At 41.5% G+C, this 14627-nt stretch overlaps 1 protein-coding gene across 1 annotated transcript in view; it reads left to right on the top strand.

Moving 5' to 3' along the window:
• The window catches only part of SPOCK1 (sparc/osteonectin, cwcv and kazal-like domains proteoglycan (testican) 1), a 329740-nt gene extending 315672 nt beyond the window's left edge, over window positions 1-14068 (top strand). The window contains exons 8-11 of the mRNA XM_009322695.1: window positions 6588-6809; window positions 7418-7480; window positions 12694-12831; window positions 13878-14068. Coding sequence (XP_009320970.1) covers window positions 6588-6809; window positions 7418-7480; window positions 12694-12831; window positions 13878-14068 — 614 coding nt within the window. The remainder of the gene's footprint in view (window positions 1-6587; window positions 6810-7417; window positions 7481-12693; window positions 12832-13877) is intronic.
• The last annotated feature ends 559 nt before the right edge of the window (window positions 14069-14627 follow it).

The following is a 14627-nucleotide window of genomic DNA, read 5'->3' as shown; positions in this document are numbered from 1 at the left end:
AACTGGCAGTCAGAGACAGAGACACCTTTACAAGTTAATCAGGCAAATAACAGTGTCTGAAGGCCAGGGAGGTCACATCTATACTAGTAAATAAAACTGCTCAAGGACTTTTCTCAAGCCCTGAGGTTAACTAGCATGACATAGTTCATGTCTGTACAGTTGAACTCCATGACCCTACAAATCAGCATGTCTGCATCCAAACCACTTCTTGGGGATGGACTGTGGCGTATGCTTACCTCCCAGTTTATGGCCAAGCATTTTCTGACCCAATGTCAGTGGCATGAGCCAAAAACACGGCATACAGGCATAAGGAAGATTATGCCAATGTTGGAAAGGACTCATTTAGATTTTATTTTGCAATTTCTTACTAACACCTTATATAAGAGAAAGAATAATAAAAACATCCACACTGCAGCCACAGAGCTGGAAGAGTTAAATGGGGTGGAAAGCTGGAATCTGTTGTGTCCCAGGTATTTAATAACACCATCTTTGCTTCCTTTGATGTTTTGGGGTTTTTTTTAAGAAAGAAAGAAAATGAACAGTTTAGAGGACATTTACTCTGTGGGTTTAGCCAACATGACTGATTTTGATGTCATTTACCCACCAGGGAGCGGAAGGATTCAGCTAACAGCATCAAAAGAGGTCATGTTCATCAGAGAGCAGATGCAAATTTATTTTCTGTAAGGTCTCATTATTCCTTTTAAATAGTATCTCCCAAAGCACATGGGCCCCTGGGTTGCAAAGTAGGATGCGCAAGTTTTATCTAGGTGTGTGTCTCACCTCCACTTCACTGCCCTGATTCTCTGCTACAGGCTGTCTAAAGCCAGGGTTTGCACACACCGAATTTAAAGGGTTAAGTCAACTGCTCCCTTTTACGGCTCTTTCGACCCCAGTGCCTAGTTGCCCTGTAGCGTGAGGCTGGAGAGGCTAAACGTGCAGCAGAGCAGACCCAGCACATCAGGATGGGCATTTACTGTTGGTCCATGTCTCCGCAGCCACTCTTCTTTTGTGCTACTTCTGAGCCTGTGTAGCAATAGATTGCCTCTTCCTAAAGAAACAGAATATACCACAGGCTATAGTGCTCAAAACTGTAGTCAGACCTCATTAATGCCGAGTAATTGTATCTTAAACCTATGTGGTGAAACAAGCCATGTTCTGTGTAAATGATCTTTTTCATATGTTCCTTACTTTCCATAGTATTTACAACAAAGTCAGTATCTTTAAAACTGTATGTCCTACTTCTTTCTTAAGTGGTACTCCAAAAAAGGATATTATCATGCAGAGAAAGCCAAACCGTAGTGCAAAAAGACAACTGGATGTACAGCTAATCATGGCTTCAAGATGTGAATTCATTTCAGACCCCACGATAGAAAACACCAGAGACTTAAAACTTTGTCTGAAGTCCTTTAGGCCCAGAGCCACATGAAATCTCATTTTATCAGATTGTCAGAAAGATGTTTTTCATGCAGATAACCTGTGAGCTGCTCATGAGGACCTTACCAAAGGCCAAAGACCAAATTCATTCCTAAAGGTGTTGGGTCTTTTTTTTTTGCTGAAGCAATTTCAGTGAGAAAAACATTCCTGGTAATTCTGCAGCGTTTGCTCTGATTCACAGAGGAGCTGTTATCTCTTTTTAGTTTAGTTTGATTCCTGGCAGCTTTTATATGAAAGGCTGCCTTGATGATCTTAAACACTTGATCTCAACAATGTTCATTTTTAGACTGTTGACTTGGTTTGGCACATTTTCTTATTTTCTTATATGTCAGTTAGGAAAAAAAAAAAAAGAAAGAAACTTTATGAGTTAAGATGCCTAGATCGTATTCGAATGCCACAAAACTTGGGCTTGTTTTTCTTTTTAAGAGTTTGCAACAGTATTCATGAATTAATCTGCAGGTGCCAAATTCTGCAGCTCCGGTTCTGTCTGGTAGCACTGAAAATACACACAGAGTAAGGACGGCGGTATTTGGCTTCCTCCAACTTCAACTTCAAACATTTGTGAAAACGAAAGACATCTTAAACAGGGCTCAGAATTCAAAGCAAAGTCCACATACTGAAGCTGAAAAACACAATTTGTGTGAATCCTGGCAAAAAGGACATACGCAGCTCTGGAAATACGCTCTGATGTACACATTGCCCTTTTTTTATTGCTGTGCGTGTGTTGCCCTCCTCACCAGGCCGATCACTTCATTAAGCTGAACTGGTTTGGTTATGCCTGTAGCGTCTTAAAAGGCATGCACGTCCCCGATGTAGTCCGGTTTGGGTATGCCCCTGTGGCGGTAAAAGGAACATGGTGGGATGCAATGACTACGATGCCTCGGACACATCAGCTGTCTAGAGAAGGCATTCCAGCAGAGATTTCTCTATGCGACATTAAATTTTCAAGACGTTACTGTGAGTGTAAATAAGCTTTTTGAGTATATTAAGTTCACCCCCAGGTGAAGGAAAAAAGTACACTTTTTTTTTTTTTTAAACTTTCTTGAAAGGAAAAGGATGAGGGCAAGTCATTGTGTTTGAAATCTCACACCTTCATTCAGTGAGCTATCTGCCAGATCCCAGCAAAGCACCATAGGCCGGGAACTTTGTCTTCTGCAGGCTTTGTACAATTGAAATCTCCTCAATAAATAATATAAGCAACTCAGGGACATGCTTTTACATAAGGAAATAATAAAACTAATTAGGATAGTTAGATCAGATTCAAATTGCTCCTGAGCCTGTTGATAATTCATAACATTCCCATATTGTATCTAGATAGTCTCTTTGGTTGGAGTGGGAGTTGGTTTTCTTTTACTAGAGATCTGTGCAATATAAAGGGATTTTTTCTGGGGAACATTTCTTCTCTTCCTTCCTTTATTTTAAGTGATGGGGGAAATTAGGTTAATTATTCCCCTGTTAATTTAATTGTAGTATACTTTAATAAAATAAAACCAGCTCATGTAAGTCAATTCTTGAAGGGGGAAAATAATTCTAATTGCCAGAAGGTGTTTTTATTTTTAATTAAGATTTTCACTTAAAGACTTTTTTAAATTTAATTCCATTTTAATTCAGAGGAGGTGGAGCATTTTACATATTAATGGCATATGAGACTTTTACATGTAGGTCACCGGTTTGATTTCCTTCCAGGTCTGTAGTGAATGAAAGTTGTTAGGATGCTGAACAGCCGTCAGTCAGAATGAGAAACATGATGGTCTCAATCCAGGTCCTTGTGAGCAGGTGTCCAAATGAGAGCAACCACCACCACAACTGACATTAATTGGCATCTGTGTTGGCAGCCTCTGCCGAGGAGCCAAGAGCAGGAGGGATACGGAGCCTGCACCGTTCTCTTGCTTCTCACCATAGGCACTGCAGCGCCGAGCTGATGCACAGAAAGATGCAGAAAAGTTCTCACTGAGGTTACTGCTATTCCGGGTGTGTTGTGCTAGAACTCCAGCCAATTAACCAAGCACTTAATTCATTACAGAATTACCGTATGTGGTTTATTTCATCCAGCATATTGCATCATATGTATAAGCAAGTGTATCAAAAGACTCCAAAAAGGAGTTAACTCATTCAACATCACTTGGCCTCACCAAGTTGATGGGAGCACAGTGACCTCCCAGTGAAGGTAAGTGAGCTCCGAGAACCATTTTCCATCGGCTGCCCTGGTTACGCAGGAAGTCAGAGCCTGCGTTGCACACTCAGGGCACGCTTTGCTTTCATTCCTGTTGCTGGGTGCCGAGAGCATCCAGGATTGCTGGTTTTGGACTGCAGGTGCAATGTTGGAATGAGATTTGCGGTGATTTACAGGCAGTGGCTTTTACCAGGAGACAATATGAAGTGGAGGTGATTGCTACTATTCACCTTCAACCACATATCGAGGGACAATTAAAGAATTAGCCTCTTCACTGATAATAACCAGCTAGCTAAGGGCTTTCCGTCACACCTACCACTGTAATATTTAAAGACTTCCAGACCACACTGTCTAGTAATCCAGCACTGCTTAATATGCAGCCTCTTAATAAACCTAATCTGGAACTCGGGTCACAACAGTGAGTTTATAAGAAATTACAATCTAAAACTCTTCAACTAATGTAATTAACTTCATAAGTAACCTTTCATGATTTTATTTTGCATCCAAGTCCTGATGGTATGTCACAGAGCAGTTTCGTATTCACGTCAATCACTATCTTGTGATCTGCTCAGACAGATCAGTACTGAGGGCACGGTGCTGTTGTATCCCTGAATGCACGTTGTACACACAGATAAAGACTTCCCAGCAGGGAGGAAAACAAGACTCAGAAATAATCCACAGACACTGTCAGGGGCAAGTTCATGCCAGGATCTCCTCCTCCCTGCGTCACCTTGCAGGGTGACCCGTCACCTTACCAGTCCTTGCCAGTCACTCCTTGCCTGTTAGGAGGTGACCTTTAGAGACCCACAGGGCCGAGCAACACATACGGTACTCAACTGGTTGTACAACAGACCTTGTAGTTGTTCACCTTAGCAGCAGTAAGTGCCACAACAGGGCGTAAAGACCATCACCAGAGAAGGGATCTGTGCAGGAAAAGAGCAGCCAACGGAACCCAGCTGTGTTTTTCCCCTGGGAGCTGTTAAACTGGGATAGCTGAAGTACGTACTGATCCCAGCTCCACCATGCCATTGAATGATCCACCCCTGCCTGTTTGACTACTTTTAACCTGCCCCGTGGTGGGGAATCAGGCACAGCACACACCCACACAAGGCAGGACTGCGTGTCCTGCTCCTCGGTGCTTTGTAAAGGCAAAGTCAAGGATTCTTAAATCCTTTCACTCAACAAGAGATTGCAGTGACCAAATCCTGCTTGCCTTCTTCAGATGAATAAAATAATTGAAGTCAATAGTCCTAATTGCTTCAGCAAGGCAAGCAGGCTTCCTCCCTACATCTATTCACATGGTCTTTTTCTTTTTCACTGTGCTCAAACTCAATTAGATAATGTTAGAGGAGATAACAGCACAAAAATGTGATGAAATGTTCAGCATGATCTCTCTCTTCCATGCCTGAGCTGCTTCTAGCCCTGAGGAAATGGTGTTACCTTCTTCCTTTCGTAGAGAAACATGTATTATGAATGACATAAACCTTCCCATTAGTTAACCCTTCTGATTGTTCCTCCATGTCACTGACAACCTTCAGCTGCAGTTGCATACAAAAAGCACAGCTTCCAGCATAAAGCACTGCCCTCCTTTGGATTAATACTTAAAATAGCAGGTAGGCTGCAGAGCTTGGACAAACTGTCAGCGTGATTCCAGCAACATCTTACGTCTCACTTTAACAAAGCAGCATCTTGAAATGGGACTTGACGCGTGCAGCAAATAAGGCTAAGCTTGGCCTCTTTCAACGAAAGATGCCGCAAAAGGAAAAAGCCCATCAGGCTTCTCCCCGTGGCCCGTAGCAGAATGAATCGTGCACAGGCAGGTTAGTGCACACAGCTGAAACAGCGTGAGCGTGAGGTGCCCAGGGTGCGTGGTTCAGGTACCCTCTGTGCCTGTAAACCCCCAGCCAATATATGCACGTTTCTGAGTCCTTGTTGAAACCAATATCCTTATTTTCAGATTTATTAGCTCTGCATTACAAATACACTTTCTTGCATCATAGATAACTTGGAAATTAGTCCGTGTTTGTACCAAGCATTGAAAATGCAGTAACAGTATGGATTTATAATGCCCTGTCTTGTTTGTGAAAGAAGGCAATGCCACTGCTTTTGTGGAGACTGCAGAATACTGGAACATGTATCTCATATACATTGCGGGTATCTATATGCATGACTTGGTCTTTCTGTGATAACCGCTGCTGCTGCTGCAGTCTTTGAAGGATCTGGGCTATTAAAATGAATGATGATGATGGTTTCCAAAGTGCTGGAAGAGCAGAATCCTGTATTGCTGCACAATCCTGGAGACCGCAAGGAGGAATAGTGCTGGTATGGCATACAAGAGCATGTGCAGCTCTCTGGAGCTCCCAGCTGAAGCAGTGCCATTCTTCAGTGGTGCAAGCAAAAGAGACACTTCGTCCCTTCTCTCCCCCTGCCTCCCCCAGACAGCTCGCAATCCAGGCCAAAGCATTTTGTTGTCCACCACAGGAGCTTTGAAGAGTGAAAAGCTAGGATGAGAGGTGGAAGGTGAGAGCACAGTAGGAAAGAATTTGATCAGGGAACTAGAAACAAGTCTGGGAAACAGGATTTAAATCGCATTCAGACTCAGGCTAGTTTGAAAATATGGTGGATGCAGCCTTTTCTCATCACATTTCAGTTTCTTGGAACAAGGCCAACGAGGACAGAAAAAAAAAAGTGACAATTTTTTGAGTAGAAATAACTTTGAGTTACAGTAATCAGCTATGAATCTCAGCCCTCCCCACCCCACAGCTCCTGAAGAGTGTGAGAAGTGCTCTAGTCTGTAGCTGTGCTTGGGTTTTAAGCTTTACACAAACAGTTCAGTCTTAGAATTTTGTTCTGTTTTGGGCAAGTGAGGGTTATGTTCAGAGTCCAGCCAAAAAAATTATAAAGGCTTCAGCTTAGCAATGATTCCTGTGCAGTGAGAGTGCTGGGGTCCAGTTGGGGATGTTTGCCCATCTTCTTACAGGATTTGACACCAGCATACTACCGATCTGTAAGGATTCCTTAGGCTGGATGTTCAACAAACTTGACATGAACTATGACCTGCTGCTGGATCCCTCAGAGATCAGTGCTATTTATCTGGATAAGTATGAGCCATGCGTCAAGCCTCTCTTCAACTCTTGCGACTCCTTCAAAGACGGAAAGCTTTCGAACAATGAGTGGTGCTACTGCTTCCAGAAGCCGGGCGGTGAGTTGTGCGATTTGCAGTACAAAGAGCAGTTGTTTGGGTTTCCCTGTGTTTCAGGTTTGATTGATCTGCTTATAGGGATAGTTTGGTAGTTGGCAGTCAGCTGCGTTAAAAAGCTCTTTTCTTCAGCACTGGTGTGAGAGGGCATTGTGTAACGATGTTTAATGTCACAGATGAGCTGTATTAATATCCCTCGATCATTAAAACAAACAAAGAAGTAATAAGTGCCAGTGGACACAGTTTAGAAGTAAGCTCTATTGCTGATAGAAAGCTCAAGAACTTGCTCTTTTATTAATGCAGAAATTAGTCAATTAGCAAACCATAAATTAGAGAGCTGGTATTATGTCAGTTTGGAGAAAAGAGAGGAAAAATGGTTTAACAATGAAAATGGCCCCCAAACACTATTCTCAACTACAGTGTGTTGCAATTATTTTTTTTTAATTAGTGGAGCTAATGACATAAATTTGTTTTGCAGTACAGTACCAGCATATGGGCTTCTTTCATTCCCAGGTGTACAGTAGTCTACATTTCATGTCAGTAGTGAAGCCAGTCATTACAGAGCCTGTCCCGTACCATCTGGAAACTGATTCTTGTACATTATATTTTAGGTCTTCCTTGCCAGAATGAAATGAATAGAATTCAAAAGCTAAGTAGGGGGAAGAGCCTGTTGGGTAAGTTCGATTACTCACTATTCATTTACTCAACTAATTAAAGCTTCTGTGATTATTGTAACTTTATATGCAGTAATGGTTTTTCAATTAGAGACTAATGTTTTGAGTCGGGAATATGCACCACGGAGTGTAGGCCTGACACTATGAAATTAAACAAATGATGAGATAGCAACATACAGAACAGGTGTCAGCATGGCAATGGGTTCAGAACTAATTTACAGCTCTCCAGAAATGCAAAGCCTTGTCTGCACAGAGCTTAATACTGCCTTCATCACCTCAGAGGTCACAATAAGCACAGAGGCTGCTTGATACTCAAGCCTCCCATTTTTGAAGGGTGACTGAAGGTGCCAGAGTGCGTAGCCAATGGGTTCGTGTCGTCTTCCAGTTATGGTACAATGCATGTATTCCTTGGGGTTCATTTTTGACTAATCACCCTTGAAAATATTTCACTATATTCCATGTATATGAAAACAGGAATTCATGTCATCTCATTTCAGGCAGCCCTGCAGGATGCTCCGTGCTGTAAGGTGTGATAATGCCTGCCCCTCTCTCTATTGACTGTTGGGAACCTGAATTGATTCATAACTTACACTGCTCTGATGGATATCTAAAATTAGGTGAAATGAATCCCCATAAGGCATTTTCCCATTTAATTGCTAAAAAGTCTGGTTGTTGAACTAAATAAATGTAAGGTAACTAATTCCATACCCTAAAATCACATGGTGTTATGTAGCCTAGCGCTTAGGTGGTGGTATCATATTGAAACTTCTATCCTAGCGCATTCATGTACATAGATCCAAGTCACGTGAGGCGTATCAGTACAGGTTAAAGTCTCCGCTTACAGAAAGCACTGCATCCCACCCTTGGAGAGTCTGGCTTACCTCAGACCCAGGCTGTCAGGCCCATCACCGAGAACCCGTGTCAGGTTCCTACAGCATCACTAGCTGCGGCACAGAGCGTGCATGCCAGCTCTGCTGAAATGCTTCTCAGATTGCAGTCTGCTTCTCAGGTTGCTCTCGGATTTTAGTCTGATGTTTCTAGATACTCAGTAGCAGACCCTGCAAACAGAGCTTCTGCAAAGTGCATCTTCGCCAAACCCTCCCATTCCCAGACGCCACTGCTGACTCAAGATTCAGGCACCTTAGAAACAATCCCAACCTGGATTCTTTGATTTAAAATAAGAACAAAAATTCCCAGAGGCCACAGGGACTATGGTTTAGTTCCATCATCCTTTCATAGCAAGTTCACATAAAGATTAAGATGTTTCAGAGTTACAGCTCCTGCTGTTCGTAGCTGTGGGAGCCAAGGGAGGATTGATTGCTCAGTTGCATGTGTGCTCCATTCAGTAAATATTTTGCATTTGTGTTCGAATGCATGTTGTGGCAGAGGAAGTCACGGTGTTCTCTGTCTCATGGGTGTCATGATTTTCAAAGCCACCTAAAAGAATAAGAAGCCCAGTTCCTAATAGATCGCTTTGGCTATCCCATATTTATTTTATGCTTTGCTGTTATTTGCTATGTGCAATAAATGTCATCTAGGTTGAAACATAAGTGGTTTGTTCCAGTGTGCGGGGAAAAATGATGGCTATATTGCAGGTAGTACAACATGCAGGCAGTTGTAGCACATGTCACTGGGATCTGATCACAATAGCAGGAGTAAAATGACAAAGTAAAAGCAGTAAGAATGGTCCCTTACCACAAATAACTTCTAGTCAACTGTATTAAAAAAAATGAAGGATGAAAGTGGCTAAGCTCAACAAATCAAGAAGTGTCAGGCATAGGTTGCTTCACAAGCTAGAAAATTATAATATAGAGAGGAACTCTTTGCTTCACCTACCTTGAAAGTCTGCCTGCATAATGGCACCTGTCTGTGAGATTTTAATCTGATCTCATAGCTATTTATACAGCGGAAAACATTGTCTTTTCTCTTCACTGACTGAAAAATCATGCAAATGGAAACAAAAAACACACACGTGACAAAAAACACGCTTGTAGCAACAAAGATTGAAAAGAGAGATGAGTATTTTCAGAGAAACTAGCCTTTAATTATTCTCTTTCCTTCTCTGTCCCTGACATATAGAGCACAGCATTTACAGTCTGGACAGTACATATGAAGAAGATTTCTGTTAACTTGTATCCATTGATAAAAAATGATGACTTTTGATATTTTGTTCTCTATATATTTTTCAAAACACATGACAGTTGCAACAAAGTACTTCAAAGCCATTGCCATTAGATATGTTAAATTTGGAGGCCTTTGAATCGAGTCCAGCATCCCAGGGGACTGAATTAAAAAGTAAACAGCACTATTCATCTTTTCCTACCAGATTTATCTAGAGTACAATTAACTGCAGAAAAGTGTACTTTTAGAGCATACAACTGTGCAGCCTGATAATGCTTCTCCCACATCAATAAGGTAATAAATTTCTGCTCCCGTCACTGTTTTCTTCTATATCAGGCCTGTGAATTCAGCTAACATAATAGCTAATACAGGGAGCTGTGTGCTGGCTAGCACTTAATTCTGTCAGGCTTTTACCTGTGTGATTCACTACCTTTAGCATATAATTATTCTCCCCATGTCCTCTGAGGAAGGGGATTATTATATAGATAAGGAAATGATGCAAAAAAAAAAAAAAAAGAGATAGGTCTGGATCCGTAAAGAGGATATAGATGCAACAGTGCTACAGTGCTGTTCAAGTTTGCGTGGAATAATTAAATGCTCCATGGGACAAAGAGAGATGGGGGAAGCAGGATTCACTAGCCTGAGGCAGTTCAGTGGGGAGTGACTAACATTTTGTAGTGCTTAATAGTAAAGCTGGTCCACCAGCGGTCCTCTCCACACTTGTGGGGAAGCACCATCTGTGCAAGAACCTCTGGAGAGGAAATGTGAACTCCTTCCACACCCTGCGGGTGTTCTCCGATGCCAAACCAGATTATGGGGTGAAATGTTCCCACTAAAGGGGCCGTCTGGATGCCATGCTCCAGAATAGGAGAGCTTGTAGCCAGAGCTTATTTCAAATGAAAACAGGGACTGATTTGTGTAGGATTTACAGGATGAATCATCATGCTGTACAACACTTGCTCCCAGTGACTCTCTGTCCTCACCAGATTATCACCTGCACCTGACACACTGGAGGGAACATGCTGTAATCTTCCCTCTGATGGTTGGCAAATACTGTGACATTAGTATGCGTAGCTAAATATTTAAAGCTCCAGCATTACATACAAATTGGCACAAATTTCCCATGCAGAAGGAAAAGTACCTTCTGCTCTTCACTGTGACCCAAAGTGTGAATCCTTTCCGCACACAGTTATGTTGGCAGTGAGCCTGGGCCACAATTTATTTTTAAATCTAGTGTGGAACATTTTAATACCTTAGAAGAAACACAGTGAAACTATGCGAAAAGGCCTGTTTCAAAGGAGGGAAAGGTTGCATTGCCCAAGGAAAAGAGAAAGCATGAGACAGTTTAAAATGCAGAGGCCGTTCTCTGCTCACCCCACAATGCCACTGAGGTTCCCCCTTTGATTCTTCCCTGGAGCCAGAAGCTCTTCTAATATAACAGGGAGCTCTACTGACATGGGTACAGCTATGCTGATTTACACCAGCTCAAAATCAGCACCTGAGCACTTTTCCCAACGTTGTGTATAGTCTGATAAACACCTGGAGTGCTTAACAGAGAGAGGACGTGAACATAACTATGAAAAAAGACTTTCTCAATATTGAAATGAAGGATTGAACAGTAAGCATTAACTTACAAAAACCTGCAAAGGCGAATACATGTACATGGTTATTAGAACCATTTTTTTATAAATAGTGGAAATGAGTCTTTGGTAGTCATCAGTAAGCTTACACTTACACATGAACATAGTGGTGGTACCTATAAGCAAACCTGCTATAAGCTCATGCTTTGAAGTTATTTAAAATACTCTCATTATGGATGTGAAGTGGTCTCCAAAACTGATCCGATATACAAAGATTTCTGCAGATGTGCAAAGGTTTCTGTTCTCATCTTCCAGACCTACATTAGCGGCACTCAAACATTAGACAAGATCTGCAGTGCGATGAGTTTGGAAATTCAAGGATTCACTTTATATAGACGTGTGCGTGTGTATGAGATTGACTTTTATGTCTTTTATATAGGAAATTTCATTACGTTTGGGCAGCACCTTCTCATTCATTTTTTCTGTGAGAAATGTAGTGGAAATAGCCCCTTTGACACATGAACTGTCTGAAGAGATGCTGTACACATGGAACTAGTTAGAAGACTTACTGCGTGACCAGTAAATCACTGGTCTCTTTGACAAAGGAGAAAAATACTTTCTCAAAAATCATTTGAGACAAGAAATTTGGGGGCAGGGGTGGGTTTCTGCCATGTTTCAAATTGAAGCAATTGGCAAAGCAATGAAAATGACTGTACTGACCTCCCCTGGGAATAAAGCTAACTCATCTTGAAGAACAAGAGGGCTTTTCATATTGAAGTACATTTGCTGTATCTGCTGAAAATGGTGGGAACAATAAAACGGGTTTCTCCTGAGAGCTTCCCTGTCTGCAGAAGCCAGAATGAACCACACTCTACAAGGCTGAACTGTATTGGTTTTAATGTGAGACAAATATTGGGCTTCAAATCCGAAGACTTGCTGACTTCAAATCCTGTTGTCCCTCTCTGTAAAGCTTATGCATTTCTTCTCCTTTCATAAATGGGAACTCTCAGTAAGTCAGAAGTTGTGCTTGAGATTAGTATGAATAGCAAGCAGATGGCAGATACCTTCCAGGGATAATTACAGTGTTGTGGAAAGACTTGTATGATAAACACTGAAGAAGTGCAAATGGAAGGGAAATGCAGAATTAATGAAGTTGGGGTAATAATCCAGTTGGGAAGAAAAGTTTAAAACCAGGAGTTAAATCTGAAAGGGGCACTGCGGGAATATTAATCATTCAGGGACAGAGTGAACCTATCTCTCGTACCATATGCCATCACCCTGCGTGTGCTATATATGCACAAACATTTATACACTGTGCAGTGACCAGGGTGGCTGAAAATAGTTAATCATATATAATTTCTGCGCCCTTTTAGGCACCAGATAATCACATGTATTTTCTTGCCAACATTGTAAAGATCTTCATGTAAATAAGTGACAAGTTCAAAATACTCTGTATACCTGCTTGCTCCTACAGAGGCTTGCGTTACTGATTATGCCTTATATTTTATTCAGGTGCTTTCATCCCACGGTGCAATGAAGAAGGTTATTACAAAGCCACTCAGTGCCATGGCAGCACAGGGCAGTGCTGGTGTGTTGATAAGTACGGGAATGAGATAGCTGGCTCAAGAAAGCAAGGGACAGTTAGTTGTGGTGAGTAATGATGTGTTTTCCTCAGACAAGAAAGGAATTAACACTGTTGTAAGCCCTGCCATCGCTGTGTGATGGAGTGCGATAACAAAAGTGACAACAGGGAAACATGACTACCAGTGTTCAAAGTGCTCCTGTATCTTCCTATTCAGACTACAAATGGGGCCCTTATACGTGCATTGGTCCTTTGGACTGGGGGGGTGCAGCAGAAGTTACCAGGCAGTAACCACTGATAAGAAGATTATTTTTGCTACCAGCCTGGAAAATGTAGTAATTGATTTTAAAATTAAGGCTATGGGATTGCTGTGCATGGTTGTTAAATATATTGTTCTGTATACTCTGGAACGCACACTTACTGGGACTTCATGAATAATGTCTTTCAAGACAAAGGAAGGCCTAAATGTGTAAAATTTTGTAAATTAACAACCAAGCCCACTAAAATTGGGCAATATTAACTCCATATTAAAACAGGACAATATTATGTAGATATGTGAAATCACCAATTAGCTGTTATACCTAGGCAAGCAAGATTTCAGCCATATTCCTTCAGAGTACTTCAGTGATGGTTGTGGATGCAGCTTTCTTCTTCAACAAGGAACAGAAAAAGCAGAGACCTAGAAGGTCTGAGATGCCCAGAATCACATCACAGATGTTAGGCTCAATAGCTACATTTGCAGCGTGTGGTTTATGCACTCAAACAAAATCAATTTGTGGAATATTTTTAGCCTGGTTTACAGAGTTGGGATGGGATGAAAGTATCTACAAACGAGAAATTGTTTTCTGGCCTGCGTGCATGTGAACTGAGACTCTCCAGTCGAGTCTCTAGGAGGAGGGCGATGCATAGTTTTTTATGCAAGTAAGTTTTTCAGAGTAAATTGATATATATCCTAGTTCAGGATGAAAATTGAAATTTAGTGGTTGTTTCACGAATAGCTGAACCAGTAAATTTGAAAAGTACCATTGCAAATGAGGGTGGCTTGAATGACAAGGAATGAATGAGGGATCTGGTGTCATGTAAGGGAATGACCTTTCCTGCTCACCTGTTTCAGAAGAAGAGCAAGAAACCTCAGGGGATTTTGGCAGTGGTGGATCTGTTGTATTGTTGGATGATTTGGAAGAGGAACCTGAAGCAGCAAAAAAAGACAAAGAAGGGAAACTGAAGATTCATGTAAGAGCAGCTAATGAAGATGATGAAGATGAAGATGATGATAAGGATGATGAAATTGGCTATATATGGTAGTGCCCATCATAACGAGGACTCATGTTTTTGCACAATATTGCAAGTCACATCATATCTCTGCAATTGTATCTGAGAGTACCTGGCACAAATATTCCCTCTCTACTGAGTTTAATTTTGTATAGTCTATTTAAGTTGGAAGACAACTTTTTTTTCCAGCAAAAACTGTTTGGGATACAGCTTTTGTTCAGTTGGTTTGGGGGATTTTTGTTCTACCCACAGAGGCAATGCGTTTCGTTTCAAAAACATTTCATGTCTTAATCCTCATTTGCACAGCTTATGAAATATATCCCGTGAAGGAAGAATCGCAGAAGGGGCTCAACAAACCAATACAAGGCTTAGAAGCCCTTCTCATGTTAGAGAATTTGTGTCATAAATTGTTACCTGGATCATATCAGAAACAGTTATTTTTCTTTCATGAAGAAGGAAATATAGGTGCCTCCTTTTCTAATCCGTATTTGTTACGTTCCAGTAAAGAGTAAGTCTCTCTGGATAGTGATTTCTGGCTGTCCAGCACCAGGGGTTTAATGCAGGAAGAAATCCATTGGCAGGATTTTCTCTT

Source organism: Pygoscelis adeliae, unplaced genomic scaffold (genome assembly GCF_000699105.1).
Source record: "Pygoscelis adeliae isolate BGI_AS28 unplaced genomic scaffold, ASM69910v1 Scaffold34, whole genome shotgun sequence".
In the NCBI taxonomy this organism is placed as follows: domain Eukaryota; kingdom Metazoa; phylum Chordata; class Aves; order Sphenisciformes; family Spheniscidae; genus Pygoscelis; species Pygoscelis adeliae.
Note: the sequence above shows the minus strand (reverse complement) of the source record. Positions and strands in the feature narration are given on the sequence as shown.